Source organism: Rhamphochromis longiceps, linkage group LG3 (assembly GCF_057381845.1).
Source record: "Rhamphochromis longiceps isolate RC_006_pf linkage group LG3, R_longiceps_female_GT1.1, whole genome shotgun sequence".
NCBI classification, from domain to species: domain Eukaryota; kingdom Metazoa; phylum Chordata; class Actinopteri; order Cichliformes; family Cichlidae; genus Rhamphochromis; species Rhamphochromis longiceps.
The window spans coordinates 4,662,624-4,688,320 of record NC_140559.1 but is presented as its reverse complement, the minus strand read 5'-3'; the positions used below and the strand labels follow the sequence as shown (position 1 = coordinate 4,688,320).

The 25,697-nt window shown below is 42.0% G+C and overlaps 2 protein-coding genes across 2 annotated transcripts in view; one reads left to right on the top strand and one right to left on the bottom strand.

Annotated features, from left to right (window-relative positions):
• LOC146672597 (protein NLRC3-like) overlaps positions 1-12,309 on the bottom strand; it is a 17,707-nt gene extending 5,398 nt beyond the window's left edge. The window contains exons 1-7 of the mRNA XM_085401347.1: positions 11,907-12,309; positions 11,721-11,822; positions 9,374-9,452; positions 9,026-9,212; positions 7,094-8,897; positions 6,427-6,600; positions 974-1,147 (exon numbers count right to left, since the gene is read on the bottom strand). Coding sequence (XP_085257473.1) covers positions 974-1,147; positions 6,427-6,600; positions 7,094-8,897; positions 9,026-9,212; positions 9,374-9,452; positions 11,721-11,822; positions 11,907-11,995 — 2,609 coding nt within the window. The 5' untranslated portion in view covers positions 11,996-12,309. The remainder of the gene's footprint in view (positions 1-973; positions 1,148-6,426; positions 6,601-7,093; positions 8,898-9,025; positions 9,213-9,373; positions 9,453-11,720; positions 11,823-11,906) is intronic.
• Positions 1-25,697, top strand: part of LOC146672593 (uncharacterized) — a 348,538-nt gene that overhangs the window by 135,387 nt on the left and 187,454 nt on the right. The window lies entirely within an intron of this gene.

Genomic DNA, 25,697 nt, shown 5'->3' with positions numbered 1-25,697 from the left:
TTGAGCACAGGGGCACCCCGACCTGTCTTATTTGCACAGAGAAAGTTGCGCTGCACAAGGAATACAATTTGAAACGTCATTACACAACTAGACATGCTGAGCTGGATGCAAAATACCAGGGAGACGAGAGAGCGAACCGGGTTGCCAGTCTTAAAACAGATCTACTGAGGCAGCAAGATTTCTCCAAGAAAGCAACCAAAGAGAATAATGCAGCAGTCGGAGCCACGTGGTTAGTGAGATGATTGCTAAAGCAGGGAAGCCATTCACAGAAGGTGCATTTGTCTAAAAGTGCATATTGCAGGCTGCAAATATAGTCTGTCCGGGAAAGAAAGGTCAGTTTAGCAACATCAGCCTTTCTGCCAACACCGCAGCAGATCGCATTTCTGACCTGTCAAGTGACATTTATGACCAACTGTGTGAGAAAGCCAAATGTTTCAGTGTATACTCAGTCGCTCTTGATGAGACCACAGACATCACCGACACTGCCCAGCTCCCAATGTATGTCCGTGGTGTTGATGACAGTTTTGAAGTGATGGAGGAGCTGCTCACAGTAATGTTTAGTTAGTAAAGTTTATGGGCCCTGTTAGAATCAATATTTCATTCTCATTCTGTTGTTTGAGAACAATAACAGAAAAATGTGCACTTGAGAACAAATTTATTGTTAATTCAGCTGTGAATGTAGAGTTTGTCATTATTTTAGCTTCCATTTCCAAATGTTAGCTGACACTTTATTAGGTACACTGGTATCTATATCAGGTACACCTGTGACCTAAATGTTCCTGCAAACAGACTCCTTGGAGACCCCTACATAAATATCCATGAACTATCCAGCTAGACTAGTGTGTCTGTCCCTGAAAATATTCCTGCATGTGTGATTGTTCATGTCTCATCTGCAGGAAACAAACAGGAAGTGAGTGAAGGACACAGGAAATGTTTCCAGCTCTTCCTCCTCTATCAGACATTCTCTCCATACCTGAGAGTGTCCAGTCTCCAGCCTGGATCCTTCAGTCCAGCCGAGAGCAGCTTCATTCCTGAGAGACCTGGATGATTGTAGCTCAGGTCCAGCTCTCTCAGATGGGAGGGGTTGGAGCTCAGAGCTGAGGCCAGAGAAGTACAGCCTTCCTCTGTGATCAGACATCCTGACAGACTGCAAACACACAAAACAACAATCTATCTGTCAAGAGTTGTTTTCTCTTTGTCACAATAACATCTATCCATTTACATCCATTCAACGTAACTTTATTTATAAGTGACAATACCCAACAGACAACAACAGTCATCTGAAGCTGTAACCGCCTCCACTGTGAGCAGCACTTGGTGATGGTGGGAAGAAGAACTCCCTTTGACACAAAGATCCTCCCAGTGAAAACAGGCTCCAGGAGGAGCATCTACCATGACTGGTTGCAGGGTGAGGGGAAAGGGAAGAGATGAGCTCAGAGAGACAAGAACAAAACAGAGACAAAAGTTAAGGACATGCAGTAGTGACATATAAAAGCATCAGGAGTGAAAAGTGGGGAGAAGAAAGCAGAGCATCATGGGAAGTCCACCAACAGCCTGAGCCTATAGCAGCATAACTAAGGGATGGTTCAGGGTCACCTGATCCAGCTCGAACTGTAAGCTTTATCAAAAAGGAAAGTTTGAAGCTGATCTTCAAAGTAGAGAGGGTGTCTGTCTCCTGAACTCAAACTGGGAGCTGCTGCCACACCCAGTCCAACATAGCCAGGCTTTCTTTGCTGCTTTGACAAAACCTCAAATCCCAGTCAGAGATGGTGAGCATCATCACAGTGATGATCATTTCTCTGTAACCCAGGCTTTCTGCTTCAGGATCTGTGCACGCTCACAGGACAAGGAGACCTTTAAACATCATTTCACTAACTGGATGGACTGAGCTCAGCCTACAGATGAACTGGTGCCAGAGATCATAAAGAACATCAAACAGTCAAATTCAACACTTTTAATGGAAATATGAGATTAATGCTGCAGACAATCATGAAGCTGCTGAATTCATGAACATCAAGAATGCAGCGAGTGGTAAAATAAAGATTTGACCTCAGTGTGCTCAGTGTTCCTGTCTATTCCTAACATATTCCTAACATGATAGCTGCACTTTAGAGCTCTAAAACTGGAACTGACACATGTTTAAACTCTACATGTTACTCAGTACATTCAGTTCTGACACTCGCCCACAGTCCAACAAAGGAAACATGGAGATCACATCAGTTTGTCACCAAAGTCTAATTATTAGGGCAACTTAACCTGTTATTATCTCGTTAACTCATTAACTGATTAACGTCAGCAATTATTTTAATCACAGTTTTTAAAATCATGATTATTGTGAAAGTGCTCACTGGCTCTGAATATAAAAGCCATGGGTCACAGGAGGGATGTTGATCAGTGCTGGCTTGAAATGGGCGTCATTATGCGTCTCAGCCAATGGGAGCATTGAGGGTGGGCCTAATACTACTGCAGCGCTCACATGACCCAGGACAGAAAGAAAGGGGCGGGGACAGAAACATGGAGACAGGTACAGATCTTTGACATGTTCATTTTAAACTGTTCCAGGAGGCGGTGTTGATACAACTAAAGTTATCTGTTGTTGAAGAAGTCGGTCTGAGGAACGTTCTTAGGATCAACAAATGACGGCATGTATGAGCCTCAAGACGCAGCATCACAAGAAGAACACATGAGCTGTAGAAAAAGGAGAGACTACGAAAGCCACAGCGTTACAACATGAACCTGCTGTTGGTCTCTCTGGAGACTACTGGGCGTGGCTGGGTAACCATGGTTACCTGGGAGTTACAGAAACGTGCAGAACATGTGATTCATGTTGCAGAGCAGTGGGACATTTGAAATAAAGTCAGCACACTCAGTACAGATAGTGCATCAAATATGATGCTGCTGCCAGACGTCTGCCTTTGAACACGTCCCTGCATCGCGCACAACACCAAGGTTGCCATGGCGATCACAGCTGACAGGGACAAAGCGCACAGCTGGAAGCCTGCAGGTATATTTAACATGATGTATTTCTCAGTGTCCTGTCGGTGTGTGAGAGACAAACAGCCTCTGTATGTGTGTGTAAATACAGCATGAATATGTAGAGGACATGTTTGTGGATATAAGTAAATGAAAGCTCTGCGTCATTTGAATCTTCTTGTTTCTGTTGCAGGTCTGTGACTGAACTTCTGGGAGGAGAAACGTTGGTTTCATGCTCTGTGATTCTGTGTTTTGTCATCTCTCTCAGGTGATGGAGAGCTCAGATGATGACCCCGCCTACGTGGTCAAATTCAAGTCTACATTCAGAACAGACCTGGAGACACGCAAGCAAAATGCCAACATTGTATATGTGAAAACTGCTGCTGGAGCCAGATTCAAGGAGCTCAAGTGTTTACCCAGATCTTACTGAACTCACTGCAGGAACAGAGGGTTGTTGGAGGGAAACCTGTGGAAGCAACAACATCCGAGCCACCAGAGAAGAAGTTGGCCCTGTTGGTGCTTCATCAGAGTGTGAACAGGAGGAAGACTCAGCTGAGAACAGTGTGGTGGACACAGAGCAGAGCCCACCATCAGTACAGAGGCCTGTCCATTAGAGTGCTGCTCCAACATGCAGCACATGTACTTGGCCACAGCTGCAACATCTGTACCTGTGAAAGCTTCTTCTCTGTTGCTGCTCATATTGTGCAGAAGAAGAGAGTTTCTTTATCATCAGAAAATGTCAATGAGCTTGTGAGTCTTAGCAGCTGGCTCGGTGCAGAGGAGGAAGAACATGTCAGTCAGAGGAAGATAAATGCAGTTCATGTTGTCAACTCAACCTGGACTGTTGAAAGAGTTTTTCTTTGTCTGGTTTCTGACTGAGATTCTCCAAAGGAAATCCAGCACAAACACACACTTCACACACTCAAAGTCCTGCACAGTAAATGAGCTGATGAGCGTTTGTGCTGCTGCCTGATAACAGAACAATAGTTCTGCTGCTTCCTGTTCTGGAAACACACATTTATAAATGTTCACTTGCTGTTGATCAAAGGTATGTTGGTGGCTCTGGACGCTGAGGGAACTTTGTAAAAAACTAGATCAAATGTTAACGTCCTGGCAGAGGCAAAGAACTTTGATTTGATATTTGATTAGATTCATGTTTCAGCTCAGACTGACAGAAATATTTGAACTGCTGCTGTGTTAAAGGGAACACTGCTGTTAGAAAGCACCTGATCTGTTTCTGCACACTGAATGTTGCACTTCTCATACTGCAGTACTATTACAATAAGTACACAATGCACTACTTTTGAACTCATGATTGAATGTTGCTGTAACAAAGCCATTAATGTGATTCACAGTGTTCATGGTTTCCCAGCACAACAAATGATTGCACAAGTGTGACTGATCCACTTTCTAATGTGTGTGTAGCCCACACTGTGTGTCACTGTGTCACAGGTGAGTCTGTGTGTCCAGGTTCTATGAGGACAACAGGATATAGTGACTGAGTCCAGCAGCTTAAAGTCTGACTCCATCCTCCATTTAAATAACTCACAGCAACAACTGAATAGCTTTGCCTTTGTGTAGCTGACACTTCATTTTAATGTCCTTCTATTCTGGTTCATCTGGTCTCAGTTTCTATAAGCACACAGGTTTCATCAGGACTCTATGACCTCAGTGATCTTTGCTGGGCCTTAATGCTCTGAACAAAGCTGCACAGCACAAGACTAAATAGAAATGAATCAGTCTTTCATTCTCACTGCTGTTTGACTTCAGCTCTCAATGTCCCACCATAACCCATGGAAAGAATTACTGTCCATCCAGGCTGCTGAACATGAAGCTGAAGAAGGTGGAGTATTGTGAGGGCTGATGGAGATGATGATGAGGAATCCAGGAGCAGTGGGTGGATGGCAGCATCAGCATGAAGGATCAGTGTGAGAACACATCATCATCCACAAAGGAAACCAGTCTGAGTGTCTGACGCTCTTGTTAGAAAGATGCAGTCCCAGCAGTTAGCTTGTCTGCTAGTTAGCTGAGAGCTAGCTCACTTGTACATTGAATACCAAACTGTGTAAACCAGGGGTGTCAAACATATGGCCCGTGGGCCAAATCCAGCCCATGAGATAATTTCATATGTCAAATATTGATGAATTTTCAGGCTTGCTGATAATCAATGTGAGCACGGCTGAGGTTTTATTCGGATGAGCAAACCATGTGGCCAAACACTTTCAGAGACAGACTGGGATCATACCATTATGTGAAAGAGGACATGTCCCATAGACAGCAAGGGTAGTGGTAGAGACCAGTACACAGAGAAATGGGAGCTGTACTGAAATGCAAGCGTGTCAGGAAAGAGTGAAAAGGCAAAATGAGCAGCATCTGGCTGCATTTCAGTGATATTGGAGACCACAAAGCTGAGTGCAACATTTATACAGGAGATATACAGGAGACGCTGAGAGTAGAACTGATAAAATTAGGAGCTGGCTAAAGTGAGACCCATTTTTATTTCCACCCATTTTCCACTGTGGAGGACAAAAGGTTTCAAACTGGTCCAGGTCTTAAACCTCACGTGTTCTTCCTAATAGCAGTAAATGGATAAAAATAAGGCTTTTATGAAAACACTGAATAAAACTTGCTGCCTTTAAAAAGACTAAATGTACAGTTCAGTATTGAATACTACATAAAATAAACTATATATAAAATGTGTCTGAATGGCAGAGATGCAGAAATATGTGCATGTAGCACAGAGCCACGGCTCAGTGTCTGAATGAGTCTCACAGACCTGAATGTGCTGTTGAAGCCATTTATAATTATAACGTAATTCTTTACTCGTTTGATCTGCTCCTTACCACAAGCCACCAGACGTAGAAGGTTTTGGACTTTTAACTATATTTTCTGAAGTTTTACAACTTTTCTTACTGTTAAAAACCTCGTTATGGCCATTCATGCTGTACAAAGTAATTAGACATGTGTGGTATCTACAGAAACGTCAGGATCTCAGCTAAAAGTTCACAAAACCATCTCAACAACCACCAAACAGCTGAAACAGCAGGTGAACAGATCACACAAAAAAGATGTAAACACAAATCCCCCTGATCATCTGTTTTTTAAACATGAAGCGTCGTTTTGGACGTTCATTTACTGCTGGTTCAGTGAATTTTGGTTGGACAGTGATGAAACCTGCAGCCTCAGAATCTGTGAGAAGTCTGCTTTCAGCACGCAACAGCATTGTTGTGTTGTGTGCTGTGGATTCACCTCTGCAAACTCATCACTGTTTCACCATCATGTTTCTACTTAGACAACAACAAAGGAAGCAGTTCCCAGGAACTACTTCCTGTCTTGTTAACATAAGAGTATGTTGCCCTTCAAAACACCTCCACTTCTCCTCTTATTAGAGGGCTGCCTTATTATTAATCTGCTAATTCTGTCAGTTGATGAAAGAAAAATGCTTGATCTCACCTGAGAGTTTCCAGTGTACAGCGTGGACTCTTCAGTCCTTCAGACAGAAGCTTCACGCCTGAATCCTTCAGGTTGATGTTACTCAGGTCCAGCTGTCTCAGATTAGAGGTCTGAGAGCTGAGACCTGAGGCCAGAGCTTCACAGCTTCTCTCTGACAGGTCACAGTGACTCAGTCTGAAAAATAACAGATAAACAATTACAAAAATAAAACACGTATGTTGAAGTGTAATGAGATACTATTATATTTAGCAATATTTCATCTTGTTTTGTCAGGAAACTGAGCACTGATGCAGAGCAACATGTGGAGAGAATCAGAGGAGAAGAAGTGAAGAGAGAACAGCAGTAAAACAACACTGAATTGTTCAGTGTGCTTTTGATATCAACAGAATGTGTCAAATTTCTTTATTTTGTATTTGTTTTAGTAGAATTGATGATTATCACTTAGATAACAACCACAGGCCAGGTCTAAATTGCACTTTGGTGACAGTTACACCCAGAAATATTTCAGAAACGTGGACAATTTGTGCTCCATTGTATTCAGTATTGAACAAACTGAGTACCGATGACCACTTAATATTTTTGATATTTCATTTGAGTTGTTCCACCTGATCTGTGTTAACTAGAATAAACATTTAAAAGCTAAAGCTATGATCACATATGTACTTACAGAGCTTTGTTGGAGGCTTTGACCACTGGCAGCAGCCTCAGAAGAGCCTCCTCTGAAGCAGAGTATTTCTTCAGGTCAAACACATCCAGATCTTCTTCTGATGACAGTAAGATGAAGACCAGAGCTGACCACTGAGCAGGAGACAGTTCATCTGTGGAGAGACTTCCTGATCTCAGGGACTGTTGGATCTCCTCCACTAGAGAACGATCATTCAGTTCATTCAGACAGTGGAACAGATTGATGCTTTTCTCTGCAGACAGATTCTTACTGAGCTTCTCCTTGATGTACTGGACTGTTTTCTTATTGTACTGTGAGCTGCTTCCTGTCTGTGTCAGCAGACCTCGTAGGAGACTCTGATTAGTCTGCAGTGAAAGACCCAGGAGGAAGCGGAGGAACAAGTCCAGGTGTCCATTTGGACTCTGTAAGGCCTTGTTCACAGCACTCTGGTGGAGAGATTGAAGTTTTAGTTTGTTAAATAGTTTAGACCATGTAGAGATTCTCTGTTGTTGTTCCATCAGATTGAGTCCAGAGTTGATGAAGGTCCGATGGACATGAAGAGCAGCCAGAAACTCCTGAACACTCAGATGGATGAAGCAGAACACCTTGTCCTGGTACAGTCCTCTCTCCTCTTTAAAGATCTGTGTGAACACTCCTGAGTACACTGAGGCTGCTCTGATATCGATGCCACACTCTGTCAGGTCTGATTCATAGAAGATCAGGTTTCCTTTCTGCAGCTGATCAAAAGCCAGTTTTCCCAGAGACTCCATCATCTTCCTGCTCTCTGGACTCCAGTGTGGATCTGTCTCAGCTCCTCCATCATACTTGACCTTCTTCACTTTGGCCTGAACCACCAGGAAGTGGATGTACATCTCAGTCAGGGTCTTGGGCAGCTGTCCTCCCTCTCTGGTTTCCAGCACATCCTCCAGAACTGTAGCAGTGATCCAGCAGAAGACTGGGATGTGGCACATGATGTGGAGGCTTCGTGATGTCTTGATGTGGGAGATGATCCTGCTGGCCTGCTCCTCATCTCTGAATCTCTTCCTGAAGTACTCCTCCTTCTTCTGTGGATCAGTGAACCCTCTCACCTCTGTCACCATGCCAACACAGTCAGGAGGGATCTGATTGGCTGCTGCAGGTCGTGTGGTTATCCAGAGGCGAGCAGAGGGAAGCAGTTTCCCCCTGATGAGGTTTATCAGCAGCACATCCACTGAGGTGGACTTTCTAGGGTCAGTTAGGATTGTAGTTTTGTGGAAGTCCAGAGGAAGTCGACACTCATCCAGACCATCAAAGATGAACACAACCTGGAAGTCTTCAAAGCTGCAGATTCCTGCTTCTTTGGTTTCAGTAAAGAAGTGATGAACAAGTCCCACCAAGCTGAACTTTTCCTCTTTCAGCACATTCAGCTCTCTGAAAGTGAATGGAAATATGAACTGGATGTCCTGGTTGGCTTTGTCTTCAGCCCAGTCCAGGCTGTATTTCTGTGTTAAGACTGTTTTCCCAATGCCAGCCACTCCCTTTGTCAGCACTGTTCTGATTGGTTCATCTCTTCCAGGTGAGGCTTTAAAGATGTCTTCTTGTCTGATGGTTGTTTCTGGTCTGTCTGGTTTCCTGGATGCTGTTTCAATCTGTCTGACCTCATGTTCATCATTGACCTCTGCAGTCCCTCCCTCTGTGATGTAGAGCTCTGTGTAGATCTGATTCAGGAGGGTTGGGTTTCCTGCTTTAGCGATGCCCTCAAACACACACTGGAACTTCTTCTTCAGGGTGGATTTAAGGTTACGATGACAAACTGCAGCTTGAAGTTCTGAATGAGAAGAAAAATAAACACTCAATTCCAAAAAGAACTAATCTTTAAAACATGTTGCTCCATCTTCCATCTCTGGAAAATGTTCATTTATCCAGCAGCTTAAATCTTTACATAAATCCTCTTACTGCTCTGCAGACGGTCAGCCAGCTCCTCCTGCTTCATTCTCATCAGGAAGTCCACTGTGATCTTCACAAACGCCTCTCTGCTGCTGCTTCTCTGACTCTCTAAGCATTCTGGGTAATCTGGACTCAGAACCTTCTGGATCTTCTTCAGCTCGTTCTTCACAAAAGTGATGATGTTGTCCTCCAGCAGCTGGAACAGAATATTTATGAATGAGCCAATCAGACTGAAATCATGGAGCCAAACATCAGATCCATGTTGGACACACTGACGATCCACTGGTCTACAAAGAGCAGCATGGAGATGACTGTGAACAGAACAGATGTAACAGTAGTTGTTGTACATGTACAGACCATAAATATGGAGTCCAGCTGTGTTTGATGCTGCTGGGCAGACTGACCACTGGGAACCTCTGAGCTCTGCTGCTCCACTCTGTGGAGGAACCATGAAGGATTAGATCAACACAGGATAAAGATCCAAGAGTTTCTGCTCAAATAACTTCATCTGAATCACATCTGCCAAGTTTTAGACTCTCAGATTCTGAAGATATATTTTCTGTTTTCTATGAACTTTCTTTCATCAGTGATGGAAGTGATGATGCTGCAGAAGCTCAGAGGAAACTTTGAGACTTCATCAAACTGATAAATTCCCTCACTGGAAGGTAAAACTGTGATGAACCATCAACTAATGCTCTCAGGAGGCCAAAGGTCCCTGAATGTAACTGTGCAGTAGATTCATCGAGTGTTTGAAACCTGACCACTTCCATATGTTTTCATTCTAACACAAGAAGTCCTTTTCTCATTGCTTTGATTTGAGTTTTCATTTGAGTTTTCTGAGTCTCGTATTTGGAGTCGAGTCTAATCAATGATCTGACAGAAGAACATTAAAAAGGATTTACCAGTGCTGTCAAAATTAACATGTAGGGTTAGGGGTTCATCTGTTATCATGATTAACATGATAAAAACCTTTAACACGACACATCTGGAGAGCAGAACGACTCAAAATCCCTGAAATGTTTCTATCAACGCACTTCGAGCAGTTTGTCCGAGTAGAGTTACCTTTGCACACGTGCAGATGTGCAGCACATCTGTTAGTGACGGCAGCTGAACCAATCAGCTCAATATGGAAGATGATAAACACACACTGACCTCTCAATGGAAAGTTTGAGCATTAAAAAAATAACAAGACGGACCAGCCGACCAACATGAAGGATTCTGTACATCGTGACAGAAGGAATTTTCTTTTCACCGAAGCACTTCCAGCTTAAAATATCACAACGATGCAAAGCACTGATGACACAACTGCCAAGTGGACAAACTGCAGACCTGTTAGTGTTGTTAATAACATAGTTTTGGTTCCTCGTGTCAAAGACTTGAAGAAGAGTGACAGAGAGTGTTAGACTGCTGCAGGATCAGTGCCACCTCCACAGACCTGTGAAGAAAATGATTGTTTGACAGATGGGCTCAGATTCAGGATCAGCTGAGGAGTTTGTGGCTGACAGAATCCTGCAGGTACAGAGCAGAGCCCATCATTAGCATGCAGGACTGTCCCTGGGGGGGTCGGCTCATTCAGGAGGTTAATCAATGTTTACATGTTCAATAAACATGTTAAGTGTGTAAATTTGCCCTTTTCTCTCGAGTCTGTTTGCTCATGAAATGAACTTTGATTCGTTTACATTAAAAATGATGTTTAGTGGTGATTCATCCAAATTAATCCACAGTAACCCTGTGATGAGTCTGATTAAACATTTTCATTAACAGCAGTAATATAGATTATATATGATTATATATTAGTGCACACTTAGCTTTTAGTATATATGTTTGTTACAAAGTTGTATTTACAGCAGAGAAGCTGAGTTAAAGACTGAAAACTATTCAAAGTCTCTTTGAATTGAAGCGTTTAACATTCTTTGTGTTTATTCTGCATTGACTTCATTATATGGTGTAAATGTCTGTTACAGGCTTAAATATAAAGTTGGAAAAATGTAACTGCAGCTATTGATCAAGTAATTGTGATTAATCAGGATTAATGACAGAAGATTGTGTCATTAATTAGTCATGTTTTAATCTACTGACAGCACTAGTGTTCACTCTGGTGCCTCCAACTGTTTTACGCCCTTTCAACACCTTCGTGGTCAAAAGTGTACACGCACAAAATCTACAATAAAACCCTCACGCAGCAATAGGACAGACACACAATCCATTTATCTCTGTGTCTCAAACACACACACGTGTATTCAAAGCCTCGATTTGTTCATATTTCATCTGTTGTGTTTTTATCTTCAGCGTTTTCAGTGTTGCTGCATTTACACCAAAAATGTTTCCATTGATGAATCAGATTGATTTGAATGTGTTTCATCCATACAAATCCCTCCCTGGTGGTCACATGACTCTATAACATAACAGGAGTCATGTGACAAGAGTTTCATGCTGTAAAATGTCACAATGGTTGAATGTAGTGGAGTAAAAATGTGAGATGTCAACTACTTTTCTTCAATATGAAATGTTTACAGGGCCTGACAGGAAGTGGACGGACGCTCTGATCACTTCCTGTTTGCTGAAGTGGGTTTTCAGTTGTTTAGAAACCAAAGGCTTGTTTTAAAAGACAGTTTAAATGGGACTGAGGGAACGACGTGTTTGTAGTTTATATCCAACAACATCAAGCAGTTTAATCAAAGAGTTCATGTTGCTAACAGCTCACCTCTCTGCAGCAGACACAGGCTGGGCTTTAAATTCAATGGGGTGATGTTTAGACCGGTCACTCTGTAAGGACACAGAGCTGGGTGGAGGTCCAGGCTGGTTCCTGTGAATAATGATGCAGCAGTGATGTGAGTGCTGAGCTGTGACATGGAGAAGAGTCATGGACAGTTAGAGATGGTCATCTCACCTCTGAGCTTTGGTCTGACTCTCATGTTCCCCACACAGAGTGCTTTTAGAGGGAGGGGCTCCCTCCTCTCTGTCCTCACACTGATCCATGCTGCTCAATTCACATCAGCTCACACACACTTTCTACCTGCAGAGGAAACACAAATCATTCATGTGCACATCAGCTGAAATCCTCCTTTCATCATGTGTGCTGTCCAAATATCAGCTGCTTCTTTCCTGCTTCATCTCAGTGTCAGCTGGATGCAGTCAGACAGCAGTGTGAGGCAGAGGAAGCTGCCATCAGCTGCTCTGCTATCAGTCCACTAGATGGAGCCTGAAGCACACACGATGCATTCACTGACACACACTGATTCACTGTGACTGGAAGCTTCAGTCAGTCCAACACGTGTGAACAACATTTTAAACCTTTCAGCTGATCCAGGATTCAAAGAGGATCAGCAGAGTTAAAGCTTCACACTAATTCTTCCTGCTGTTTGCAGAGAACTGCACACACACTGATTCACTGCTAATGAGAACCTTCTTCTATGGGCTCAAAATGTGGTCATAAATATTTTGTACTTGTAAACAAGATTTGTGTGCGTAAAAAAGATTTGTGTGTGGACTTAGAAAAAAACCCCTGCAAGTTACAAGTACGGATTTTGACCCTATTTTTCTTCCTTTCATCTGATTGGTCAATGTCATGTCAATCACAAATGTAACTATCCCATCAGAGAACAGATGGGTTTGGCTGTCGAGGGGCGCTTTTTTTGACGTGTGGAGACATGAAACCCGAATATAACGGCGAATCATCTTCAAGCAACTTATAGAAGTCCAGATGCTTTTCTTTCCAAGCTCCTTCAACTATGATGACCTGGATGACTGAGAACCTTCACAGGAAAAATGAAACACACTGAACAAAGAATGCAAGACTTTCACAATAAAACAGCAAACAAAGGAACGCAACACTGACACGTGAGCTTGACAGAGGAGTGGAGGAAAGGCAGACGAGAGCGAGTGAGGGAAAGAGGAGACAAGAGAGACATGACAGGCTGAGGAAATATAGAAAGGAGCATCAGGCCTCACACAAACACACACAAACACACACAAACACACACAGAGACACACAGAGACACACACAGAGACACAGAGGAAATCTAATGATCAAGGAACTAAACAGGAAGTATAAGAAACTCAAAGCAGCATAAAGAAGACTGTAAATGAACCAGAACATAAACCATAATACAAAACATCACCAAAACACAAGAAACGCAAAGTGGTCAAAAGGACCCAGAACCATTAAAGTTCTTTTCTCCGCTCTTCACTGTTTGAGTGCAAACAGACTCCACGTTAAACTATGACAGCACCGTCCCTGCTGCTGCTGTCAAACCTGTTATTCACTTACTGCTCGCCAGTGTTTCTAATGAGTTTTACTCATCCATGAGAGTTTGCACTTACAAGGTGACTACCAATAAAAATGAGTGTGCTTCACTGTCAGAGCTACGGTGATTCATCCAGTAGGACTTGATTATAAAAATATTTGTTTGATGCTTTGCATTGAGGTGCATTGTTGAATTTGCAGGGACACAATAACCACAAATCAATTGTTCAAACCACTACAGTAAGGAGCCATGTTATGAATAATAAACCAATAATAATACTAATAATACTAATAATACTACTACTACTACTACTACTAATAATAATAATAATAATAATAATAATAATGTTAATTTAAGTAATTGTTTTCGACTGAACATCACATATAATGTAACAAGCAGTAAATTCAGGTTAACTGCATTATTAGCATTTGGAGGAGCTCTTTATCCTTCTTTTTACTGCTCACCTCTTACAAAGTGTTCATACAGTTTGCTAGCCTCTTTTAGCCTGCTAGCTACTGTAGGATTAAAGAAATTATTTTGCTGCTACTGTTCATAACCATCATCTTTATCATTCCATTAATCATCATTTCATTAAAGCATTTATTGAAGCTGTTGACATTACATTAAAGTCTGTATTACAGGTGTTATCATAATCATATAATAATCTTTCATTGCAGGAGCAACTGTAATCATTTTATATGCACCTTGCATTTTGTGCTTATTAAAGAGTTGAGCTCAGTCAATTAATTGGAGGTTTCAAGCCTCGGTCGGCGCGATGTCCGGCCGATCTATTGAGTAAAGTGACTTGGAGCTATGGAGGATTGCATACACGCTTATAATCTAGAAACAGGCCTGACTGTATTCAGCAACCTTCTGCGTTTGAGTTTGCTTGGTAACAGATGACTCAGAATAAGTCAGGAAGTATACTTCTAAAATGTCTTTGTTTCCTCTGTAAAGTGTGCATTTTTTGGTTGTTATTTTGAGGAGCTGTCTGGATGAGGCTATTTGAATAACCAGGTTATTCATTATTATCTTTTATTAGTTTATATCCTTTTTTATTAAGCTTGTAGTAGTGGTTCTTGATTAAAACATTTATTCAATATATTACATGTATACTTTCAGTTAGGTTATTACACACATGAGAGCTGGTGAGGTGAGAGGTGAGATAGAGTGCAGTTGAGGTCATGACACACACACACGCACACATACAGAGTAGGTGAACTTAGGTCTAGGTAAGAGTTCAGACATATTTTGCTTGTAACTGCATTTTTGTGCCTGCATAAGTGATAGTTTGTTGTAGGACGTGCGTCTGATGTTCCAGAGATAAGCGAAGAAGATGAACAGGAAGCACCTGCCGTGGAGACGGAGAGAGTGTGCTTTTCTGAATATCTCAAAAGTCGTTGAACAGAACATTTGTGATGTAGAGGTGATGTATCTGCTTTGACGCATGAGGGGGCGTCATAAATAATAAACTAATAAAATAATAAACCCTGATGCTATAAAAACAACTGCTGGTGTATTTTTGGGCTGATGTTTTGCAGTGTACATCTCCCCACGCGTGTGTTCATTAAAATCATTGTTTGACCCAAACTCTTCTGGACCAGTGTTGTTTTGTAACTCATCCTCAATATCTGAAACCCTTATCATTACGCTAACAAGTCTACTACACACACTTGACTCGGTCACATGACAGACAGCAGAGATAGCTGCTCTGCTAGCTAAGCTAACTCATGTTAAAGGTCAAAGAAATGAGGCGATGCTGCTGGGAGTTACGTCACAGACTAGCAGAATTTAGTTATTCAGCATAATATTTAATCCTTATTATCTGCTCCTCTCACCTCTGTTTACATCTAAAAACAAGAAAATTTAGCCAACAGTTTATTAGCTTCGGTGAAATTATAAACAGGCATCAGCGCAGTCACCTATACTGTGCTTTAATGCTGGAGCAGCAGGAACACCAGTTAATCTAAAATCTCCTTTTCTCTCTGAAACAAAGTGACAGCAGGCTGAGTCAAAGACAGAAACCTTATTTAAACACCAAATATTCACTTCCTGATCCAGGATTCAAAGAGGACGTTGAACTTACTCAGCTTCTTCCAATGAACGTCTTCACTCTGCAGCTCTCTGCTGTCTGGACCAGGTCTGTGTAGAAACAGAGAAAATCCTCTGCTTCTTCTCCGTCAGCAGTCGTCTGTGTCTGCAGACTGCGTCACATTAAACACTTCACACCAGCAAAGAGGCTGAAGCTCACAGGTCAACGGTCAGCTGCTGCACTGTGTATAACAATTCACTTTTGAACAGTAGATAGCCTGTAGGCGTCTCTGCAGTGATAAACAGTTTACACATTAAACACTGAACCATAAAAGAAGCTTGAGCTGCAGCTCACAGGTCAAAGCTCAGCTGCTGCACCCAGTTATGAGTTTAAATAAATCATTAATCATGATCTTTTCCCTCTCAGCACTTTCACTTGGCCTTGGAGTGTTTTGACGGAGCTACACTGTATGTTTCAAATGTTGTAAATAAATTGGGAGTTAGGGCTGGGCAATATGGCCTAAAATCCATATCGCGGTATAATTTGAAGCATGTGCGGTAACAATATATATCGCGATATATTCTTTTCTTCTGTATAACGTATTTTCCACACTATTAGGCACACTTACAATCCTTTAATTTTCTCAAAAATCAAGAGTGTGGCTTATGTATGAATTCTGGTTGTGCTTACTGACCTCGAACCGATTTTGGCTGCAGAAATCTGTTAAAAATGTTTTAGCACAACTTTGGTAAGCCGCACTGCTTGATGGATCGTCAGAGCATTACGGCTGCCGTAGTGAGGAGCTTCACGGAGTAATCTGGGTCCAAAACTCCGACAGCTTCAGGTCCCAAAGTCAAACGAACACTGAGAGTTAAAAACGGTCTAAATTCTTTCATCTTTAATAAAATCATCAGCGTTGCTGCTTTAGCAGATGTAACAATTAAGTTTAACATCCATGAAAACAGAATTTATTAAATTTAACGGACTTAGAAGTTAACAGGAAGTTAGCGCGCTAGTTTACACCTAAACATTTCATACCATGTTCTGACTGAGATTTTTGAAACTAATTCAAACAGCTCTGCTATCACTTCCAACATAAATGAAGACAGAAAACTAAACAGCAGTGGCGTTTGCAGGGTTACTGAAGTTGGACTACCTGGTATATAATGTTGTGCTACGTGATTGCTAGCGACACAGCTATGTTAGCATAACATTAGCACAGTGAAGCTGGAGGATGAACCCCAACTCTTTTTCCACTCGATAAAAGTTAACGTGAGTGATTCTGGTGGTCAGGGACAAATGCAGTCGCATAGCAGGATGCTGTACACGGGCCAAACTTCAGTCACGAGAACAACTGAGATCATTCATCCACAACACTAGGCTAGTTATTAATATACTGCCACAACATGGGAATAGAGCAGCTGCAGAGAATTCAACATTATTGAATCAATGTTACGGAAGTGGAGGAAGCGCAGTTTTTGGCTTTCCCCGCGTTTCAAAAGTGCTTCATCTCTTTGCTGTGACTGTCACCCAGCATAATTGCAGAGGATAATGGTTTTAACCGCTGCGATGCTTTCGACCAAAACAGGTGCAGTTTGATGACATCATCACATGCGCTGTCGCGATAGAGCGGTATAGTCAAAATCTCTATCGTTGACCAAATTTAATCGATTCTGTCGTTTATTGTTTATATCGCCCAGCCCTACTGGGTGTGATTTTGTTGTATTGGTTTGTTTTTTGGTTTTATGTTTCCATGTAGATGAATGAAGACAGATTCACTCTTACCTTTTCAAAATGTCTATAAGGTAGACGAGGTCTATGCTTTTCTGCCTCTTCACAGATAATCCCAGTGATTTTCCCTTGGTCTGAAATTTCACCTGATCTTGTGATATTGAGAGTCATCTGCCTTTGAGGCAGCTAACCAAACAGTGTTCTCTAAACTCTAACTTTAATATACTTTGATATATTTCAGATTTCTGAGCTCTGCTCTGACTCCGTGCCAGTAGCTCCTTAATATGACTTTAGTTTGATCAATAATTAACCTGCAGAAAGTTTCTGTTCCCACTCCACCACGCCGAACAACCCTGAGAACAAATAATATGATGTGGGTGTGTCTGCAGGCTTCAGCACTGTGAGCATTAAACACAATAAAAGACTCACAAGTTCCTGCTCAAAGGTCAGCTGCCTTTAGATCAATCATTAACCTGCAGCAGGATCCAGTCTTCTGCCTGTTGTGGTTGTGACAGCTGCTCGTAGGAGAGTTTGTTTGTAGGAGGTGGAGATGTTCTCAGATCAAGTGCGTAATCGTCTCTTTGTGTAGACGCTAAAAGCTGTGAGCCAAAACTCTCTGCTCTGAAACTCTTCACTCAGTCCTCACGCTGAGAGTTTAGAGGCTGAACTTCTTGTTCCTCCATAACACTTTTCATGAAACAGCAGAAATGAGCTTGTGTTTCTCAGCAGTGCGCACACAGAGAACCGATCCTCTCTGCTCAGTCTGAACAAATCAAAGTGAAACGTCAGTGAAAACACAGCTGCTGATCAAACTGTGTCAGATTAATGCCTCAATGTTTCACTGTGAGGTTAAAAAATACATAAAAATGATTTAAAGAAGTAGGAGGCAGATTTTCACAATAAGAGCACTTTGTTTTTAATTCAGTTAATGTCAAACTGTCATCAACACCTCTGTGTTGTCTCCGTCTCTGAGCAGATTCAGGCATTACTCAAATAATAAAGGCTTTTTCACTATTATACTTTTCATTAGTCTCCAGGTTGATGATTATAAACAGAATTATTAAAGTTTTTATCATTTCAGGCTGAAAATCAACATGAATTTGGTTCTAATCAAAGAAGCTCCTTTAATGTGTGTCATTAAAATCCTCACACAGGCTTAAAAAGGCGACATTAACATTAAAATAAATGAAAGAAGCTTCAGCTGAGAGCTTCATGCAGTCATCATCAGCAGCTCATAGAAGTCACAGCTCTTTATTATGCAGCTTTGCAGGAATTAAAGTGGCTGAAGTGTCAGAGTTTGTGTGAGAAGCTGCTTCATGGACAGCTGCACACACGTCTTTATTATTTCTTCATAAATCAAACACACAGGTTTGTCTGCAGATGATTTAAAGTGTGTCGTTGTGCAGTTAAAGCTGTTTGTGTGACGCCCTGACCTCCTGGGAATGAAACAGCCAATCAGATCCATCAGAGAGAGAGCAGGAAGTGTTGTGTGTTTGTGACAGAACAAGGAAACAGTGATGATGATGAACATACAGGTCCTCTGATGTTTCCTGTTACAGTAACGCTTGTTCATCTGTTGCTCTCCTACACTTTCCTATAAATAAAGGAGAAAAAGTCCGTTTAGTTTCATTTCCTACAGCTCAGAGTTACACTTCACATTCCTGCTGTCACATCAAAAAGCTTCACTTTGGTCCAACATCTACATGTTAACATGAAACACAGACAGACTCAGAACATCTGGAACATCTGCACTTTGACCCAAACTGTTATAGCAGGATATTTTCTGCATATTTCTTATGTTGGACCTGTTTGAACTGTAAACGACCTGTAATCATCTGTAAATGGTGTGAGACACACTGAGGCCACCTACAGGGCAGCTGGGGAACAGCAGGGATCTGAAATCATACGAGACGTTAGTGAGTGAGAAGAACAAACGGACTTAAGATGGCTCGAAGTGATCAAAGTTGATCTAAAACAGAAGATAAATCCACTGATTCTTTGTAAAGTTCATCTGCTGCTCACATGAATCCATGAAAGATTTATTTCACTGAATGTTTCTTCAAAGCTCATTTCAACCTGTTGAAGTCATGAATGAAAGTGCAGACTGAGAGTGGATCACATGATGTTTGAGGTGTGTCATGTGACATGTTCAGTATTGTCACACATGTCTAGATTGTCCCTGATATCATAACTGCTCAAACACTGATGATTATATTTGAAGAATTATTCCTGATGGCAGCAAAGTTTGAATGGAGCTCTCTGTCTGTGCTGATTTGTCGCCCTCTGGAGGTCAAAGCACAAACCTACAGGGCAGCTGGGGAACAGCAGGGATCTGAAATCATACGAGATGTTAGTGAGAAGTTAGAACAAACGGACTTAAGATGGCTCGAAGTGATCAAAGTTGATCTAAAACAGAAGATAAATCCAAAGCAGCATCAGATGAATGTTACCATTTCCAGTTACGGTGCCCTTCATCTAATATGGAAATGTGTTGGTTTTTTTTGCCGTGTTGTTGTTCTTCCTATTGTGTTTAGGCCAGAGATGCTCTTCAAACAGCTGACAGACATGACCACATTACAAGAACATGGTGTGAGTCCGATTTGATATTCCAGTCAACGCTGAGAGACCTTAACCAGGAAGTCAGAGGTCAGCTGATGCTGCGAGCAGGAAGTGAACCAAGGGAAAGGTCCACTCTACTCAATCTCAAAGAAAATATGCTGGTATTTGTTGATGTTGATGGTACAATAAAAATATATAATATAATAAATAATAAAATATCATGTGATGATGAGATGTGTTGTTGGTGTTTGTATTTTCTGTAAATGTCTTTTTTAATGTAAATGCTTTGTTCCAGACGGACAGGGAATCAGTTGCTGTACGATGACATCATCTTGATGTTGACGAGGAGGGCGAGAAAAACTAGTTTTGTCCTGCAGATGACGATCTTGCACCGTGTTCAGAGAGCCGACACTTTGATGGTGCTGCTCTACTCAGCTTACTTTAGCCTGGGTTGGACTCTATATGAGCAGCTTCCACTCTGGTTTCACTCTTAAACACACTTGTTTGATTTCACTTGTAAAAGTTGAAGAATAAATATTTTATTACAAAATTATTTCTTGATGCATTTTTTTAGGGTCAAATATCTTGTTTGATTTGAGGAATGAACTGTTAGGGTGGAAAAAGTGAATCAGGTTAAAATAGTGGTGCTTTATATCAGTGAAGATGTATAATGTAATTTAAAATGTTGATGATGGGTTGTAGTGGGCTTGTACTTACAAAACTGCCTCATTTTATTGGAACGATCCACAGTTGCATCCATTCACGGATGACATCTGACATCATTTGACATCTGGTCTGAACACGTTTGTACACAAGATGCCTCAGTTCTGGATGTTCCCACAGACTCCTCTGTGCACCTAAAGAAAAGGTCAAGGGTCAGCAGCACATGTAGTTGGGACAATTCTTCAGTCGCACAAACTACACAATGATTTTCCTCCAATGACGACTTTTCACTTGCAGAAATGGTCCTGTGTGATTTCCAGGCTGTGATATAAAAACTAGTTCCTAATGGCAGCGACTCACTCAGTAAACATGTGTTTCCTTCACCAACCTCACACACAGATCCAATAAGATCAGGAAGTGGGCAGTATAGTACAATATGTGTTATTCTGTGCTGCACTGCCCAAACTAAAGATCTGCTGAAGTGTTGGAAATGATCCAGATGTTTATTTTGGACGATACAGCAGAAGATCAGACATGAAAGTGGAGATAACACAGAAGACCTGCAGCAAAGGTCAGAGGTCAGACTGGGCCCCTGGATTCAACAATGAGCCAATGATCATCAAGCAGTGACTAAAGCAGAGCCCTGACGTTCTGACATTCATCACACAGTCAGAACAAATGTCTGCTGATGACTTCATCTCATGAAACGACTGATAGATGTCAGTTCATTGATCAGCTGAGCTGCTGATCTTCATCGTCACAGAAACATTCAGCTTGTTTCAATCAGTAAATAACTCCCACTACTCCCAGTTTGAACTGTTCCCACTCAAAATGCTGTGAGAACAATGATCATTGTAGAACTTCACAAACATCACGTGTTGTTTTCCACATGTAAGATCAGCAAACACACAGAAACTTCCTGTTGCCACACACGGCCTCTAAAATCTCTTCCACGCTTTCTGTCTGAAGTCCACTCTCTGTGTCGGATCCACAGGAAACAACAAGATCTTATTAACATGGTTTTCAATGTGTCTCCTTCCAAAAAGTCCAACCAATGAACAAATGTGTGTATTTGTGGAGGCCGAACAAAAGCATGACACATTCCTCTGTTTCTATAAACTGGAGTCAAACACAAACATGAAGAGTTTCACTGACAGACTCCAAAATGCCCCCACAGTGGATCAAAGGGAAATCCTACAGTGTGGCCAGAGACTCTTAATGGCTCCAACATCAACACATCCACAATGTTGGATCCAGTTCTGCCTCACAGAGTTACTAAGACACACCCTCTGCCAGCATCACAACAGCTCCACCTGCTTCACCTGCCTCCTCAGCATCTGTACACCTGAAGAGAAAAGAAAGGCTCCAACAGCTCAAATCTACAAAGGATTCATGAAGTTTCATCCAACAATAACATGTTTGCCTTCCACAGTGTGCTGTTAGACACCACTGTACCTCTGCCATTTCAAAAAGAGCAGCTTGGGAACATTTTGGCTCCAAACACTTTGTGTTTAAGTTCTTTGTTTTCTTTGTGAAGCCGACAACATCTGGAGCTTTGTGACTCATAGAAACATCATTTTGTTCTTTAGATGACAGCAGATTGGGACTGAATAATCAATCACTATCAAACCAATAAAGACAAACATGCTGATTTTACAGGAACTTTGTTGGAGAAGCTGCAAAGACATGAAACTGGTGGAGATCCCAAACCAGTTGATAGTGCTGGTTATTCCAAATAAAGCTGTTTCCCTTTGAGATGAAATGACTTTCTGTCCTGATATATAATAAAGATGTTGTTGTTTTTGAGCCCCTGTATTAAAAGTAGTTTAAAGTCAGCTTGAGTTTGATGTCTTTATGTCAAAGCTGCTCATGATGTTGAGCTGCTGATGGAATAAAAACAATATAAAAGCATGTAGTCCAGACTTAAATGCAGCCTGTTGTTAGCTGAGGTCCACACACAGTGTTTGACAGTGTAAAGTGTGTGAAAGGGCTGCTGGTGGAGCTCACTAGGATGAGCAGGTGACCACGAGGTGGAGAGCAGCTGGCCTGGCTTTGACCCGGGCCACGCCCCCTTTCTCTCTGCTTTGCTGTCACTTATCTTCACTGCTCTGTCCAATAAAGCTGAAAAAGGCCCCGAATCAAAGAAATCTGCTGCAGCCTCTGAAATGTCTTCTGTTTCCTTCCCGACGGCTTTTTCACCGTCAGCCCATCAGACAGTCCAGCAGCATTTATGATGATGTCATGATGTTGAAGAGGCTGCTACGGTGGCCTCCCATGACCCCCAGCCTCATCACAGCTGAGATGCAGACATTTGAAAACATTCAGCAGACAACTGAATAACAGTCCAACACAACAGTCTGTGTGCAGACACACACTGACCTTTCATATAGTCAAACACAGCTGGTTGAGTCATTTCTCTGTGAGTCTAAAGTGAATCTAGTATTTGAAAGTCCACTTCCTGTATTTGTTGTTGAAGACTTCTTCAGCTTCTTCTCAAGGACATCAGCTGCTTGTTTGGCAGCAGAGGCAGTTAAGAAGCTTCCTGAAAAACACTGAACAGTGAGTTCACTGTGGCATATGACAGATTCAGCTTTCTGTGTGCAAATGTGTCTGTGTCGACCTTTCAAATGCTGTTGAATCCAAAACATCAGCGGCTCCTCGGCTGCTCACTTCATGCACTTCTGTCTGTGTGACAGTCCAATGACATCACAGCTGTTTCCAGCCCCAGTGTCTCAGGACTGGACACCTTTAAACATGTCGAGGATCAAACAGCGTCCAGCTAAACACACATGAAACTATCAGAGCTGACAATCATTCCAATAACATCTAATGGTTCATGTATGTAGACACGGGACTACAAGGAAATGGCTCTCAGCATCTGGCTGTGGGAACACATGAGTCCCTGTTTGTGTTCAGATTGTGTGCATGTTTTAGACGTGTGTCACATGTAGAAACACAACAATCCCACAATGACACACAGATGTGTTTGACACAGCTGTGCAGCTGTAAGTTGTTTCTAATGATTCATTGAAGCTCTTCTAACATTCTGGAGACGATCAGTACATGAATCTGTTCAACACGACAACAATTTGACTTCAGTGTGAACGTTTGCCATTAAATAACCTTCTTCATCCAGCTGACAGCATCTTCATCCTATGATGTGAACAGTTCCTCCTGTTGATGACAAACCTCTGACAGGATCTGCTTGAGGAGCTTTTTCATGTGCAGCTCTCTGAGCTCAGGGCTGAGCTGCTGTTTCATCTTTAAGAGCTGCTGCCTCCTCGCCGGACTTGTTCTCCTCTTCTTCTCCTAATGACACCATTTCTGCTTCATATTAAATTCAATAAAGATGCTGACATGTATCTGTAGCAACAACATCATTGAATCTAGAACAACTGGAGCCAAACCAGTGGCTCTGCTGGGATCACTGGTGAGCCAACACTTCCTTGTTGATGCAGATTTCAGGGCTTCCTTTTGCTCCTCCGTTATAACTGTTCTCTCTTCTCAACACATGATGACACAAAGGAATCAGCAGTGACAAAGATGATGCTGAAGAGAAGCACACACTTCACACATATAACAGACCAGTGCAGTTACACACACCTCTGCTCGACATCAGGCCTCAAACAAAGACACAAAACACTAACTTGACTCTAAACAGAAGAAACGAGCAGCTGTTTCTGTTCTGTGCTTATTTATATTTGACACACATGCTTCTCTTTGTGCAAACACACATCGCACTATAAGGGTAACCTCGCACACAATGATTGGACAGCACAGTGATGATGCTGGGAGATCCTATACGCAGCAACACAGAAACACTGAGAACTTTAAACAATGATGGAAAGTGTTATAAATGACTTGTTGGCCTCTGATCTGTCACAAACAGCTGAAACGTGTCTCTCATGAGTCACATGAAGGTTTTTGACAGAAAGGACAAAAAGTAGCTGCAGTCAGTTTGTGTCATTTTTATATTTATTCATCTGGGAGAAAAATCTGAGGGACATTAAAATGTGTTTTCAACAGAGACAAGAACATGAATATAACAGAACAGGTAAATGAACATGTTTCAAGTAAACAGCTGGACTGATCAGGTCCAAACACAGAGTGATAAACTTGTCAAACAGCTGTCATATCTTTATATAGAAGCTCTTTATAAATGCTGCTCACTGCAGTCTGTTTACTAATAATGTCAAAGTGTTAGAAACACAGAAACATCAGAATGGTCTTTGTTCACAGAAACCTGTCTGGGATCCTTTGTTGTTCTTTTGATGCAGAGTTACATTATAAATATAAAGAGTTATTTCAGAGTCTCATCAGTTTTCCTGCATGTCTTTATTTAACACATCAGCAGGGCTGAAGCTCTCATGTTAAACACACACTGATCTATGGACACGTTCATGTGTTTCTAACAGAACCAGGCTGTTATCAGCCTGCACTAACATTATGTCACACACACTGAATGTAACAGTGACAGTTTACATCATCACACAATCAGCTGTGATTGTTTCACTGTCATCAAACGAGTCAACAGGAAGTAGAATCAATAGAAACCAATCATTTACTGACAGCATGTCTGATGGAAATAAGTGCAGATTATGTATGAAGTCTAACTGCACACAGTAACTGTGTTACAATAAGGACTTAACAGCGCCCTCTGCTGGAGTGTTTCAGTACTGCGTTAACTAGAATACACCACCTCCTCCTCACACCACCTGCTACAGCTCTACTCTTCTATGACTACAGTCATCCACAGCACTGATGTGAGGTCACATGGTTCATATGTAAGGAGCACAGCTGACCTCAGGTCAGTTTAATGACTGTGAGCAGCAGCTGTGTTATTGTCACTGTGACAGGGAGACACTCTCAGACACAGCGCTCATGTCAGCTTGTTCTCATGCAGGAGGATCAGGAGCTCCATGTTTGTCTTTCTGTTTGAATCATGATGTGTTTGTGCCATCAGAGTCTGTCATGAGTACTCAGGGTTTCACAGCAGCTCTTCTGGATGCTGACGAGGACTCCAACCTCATGTTTCACCTCTCTGAGCTTCTGATGTCTGTGAACACTCGTGTTTCTTCTCTGGGCTCATCTGGACAAAAACACCTTTCTGTGTTTGGCTGCAGCCTCATTCTGACTGACAGGAAGTGTGTTATCCATGAGCTGCACTTCTGTGAGGAAGTTTCCTGCTGTGTTTCCTGTCTGTGGACAAACACGAGTGTTCCAGCTGAGGACTTGGTTCCTTCCACCTGTCCATACAGGACATCACGCTGTCTGCAGCTCTGTAAATGCAGCTCCAGGTCCTTCCACGTGCTGCTCTGTATTTGTGCAGTTTGTAGTGTGTCCTGGGAAACGTAGCACACATGGTGTTCTTCTGCTGTTTCCTCCTTTCACTGAGTGTGAAACACTGACGCTGTGCTGTTGTTCACAGAGGGGAGCTGATTCTAGCTGC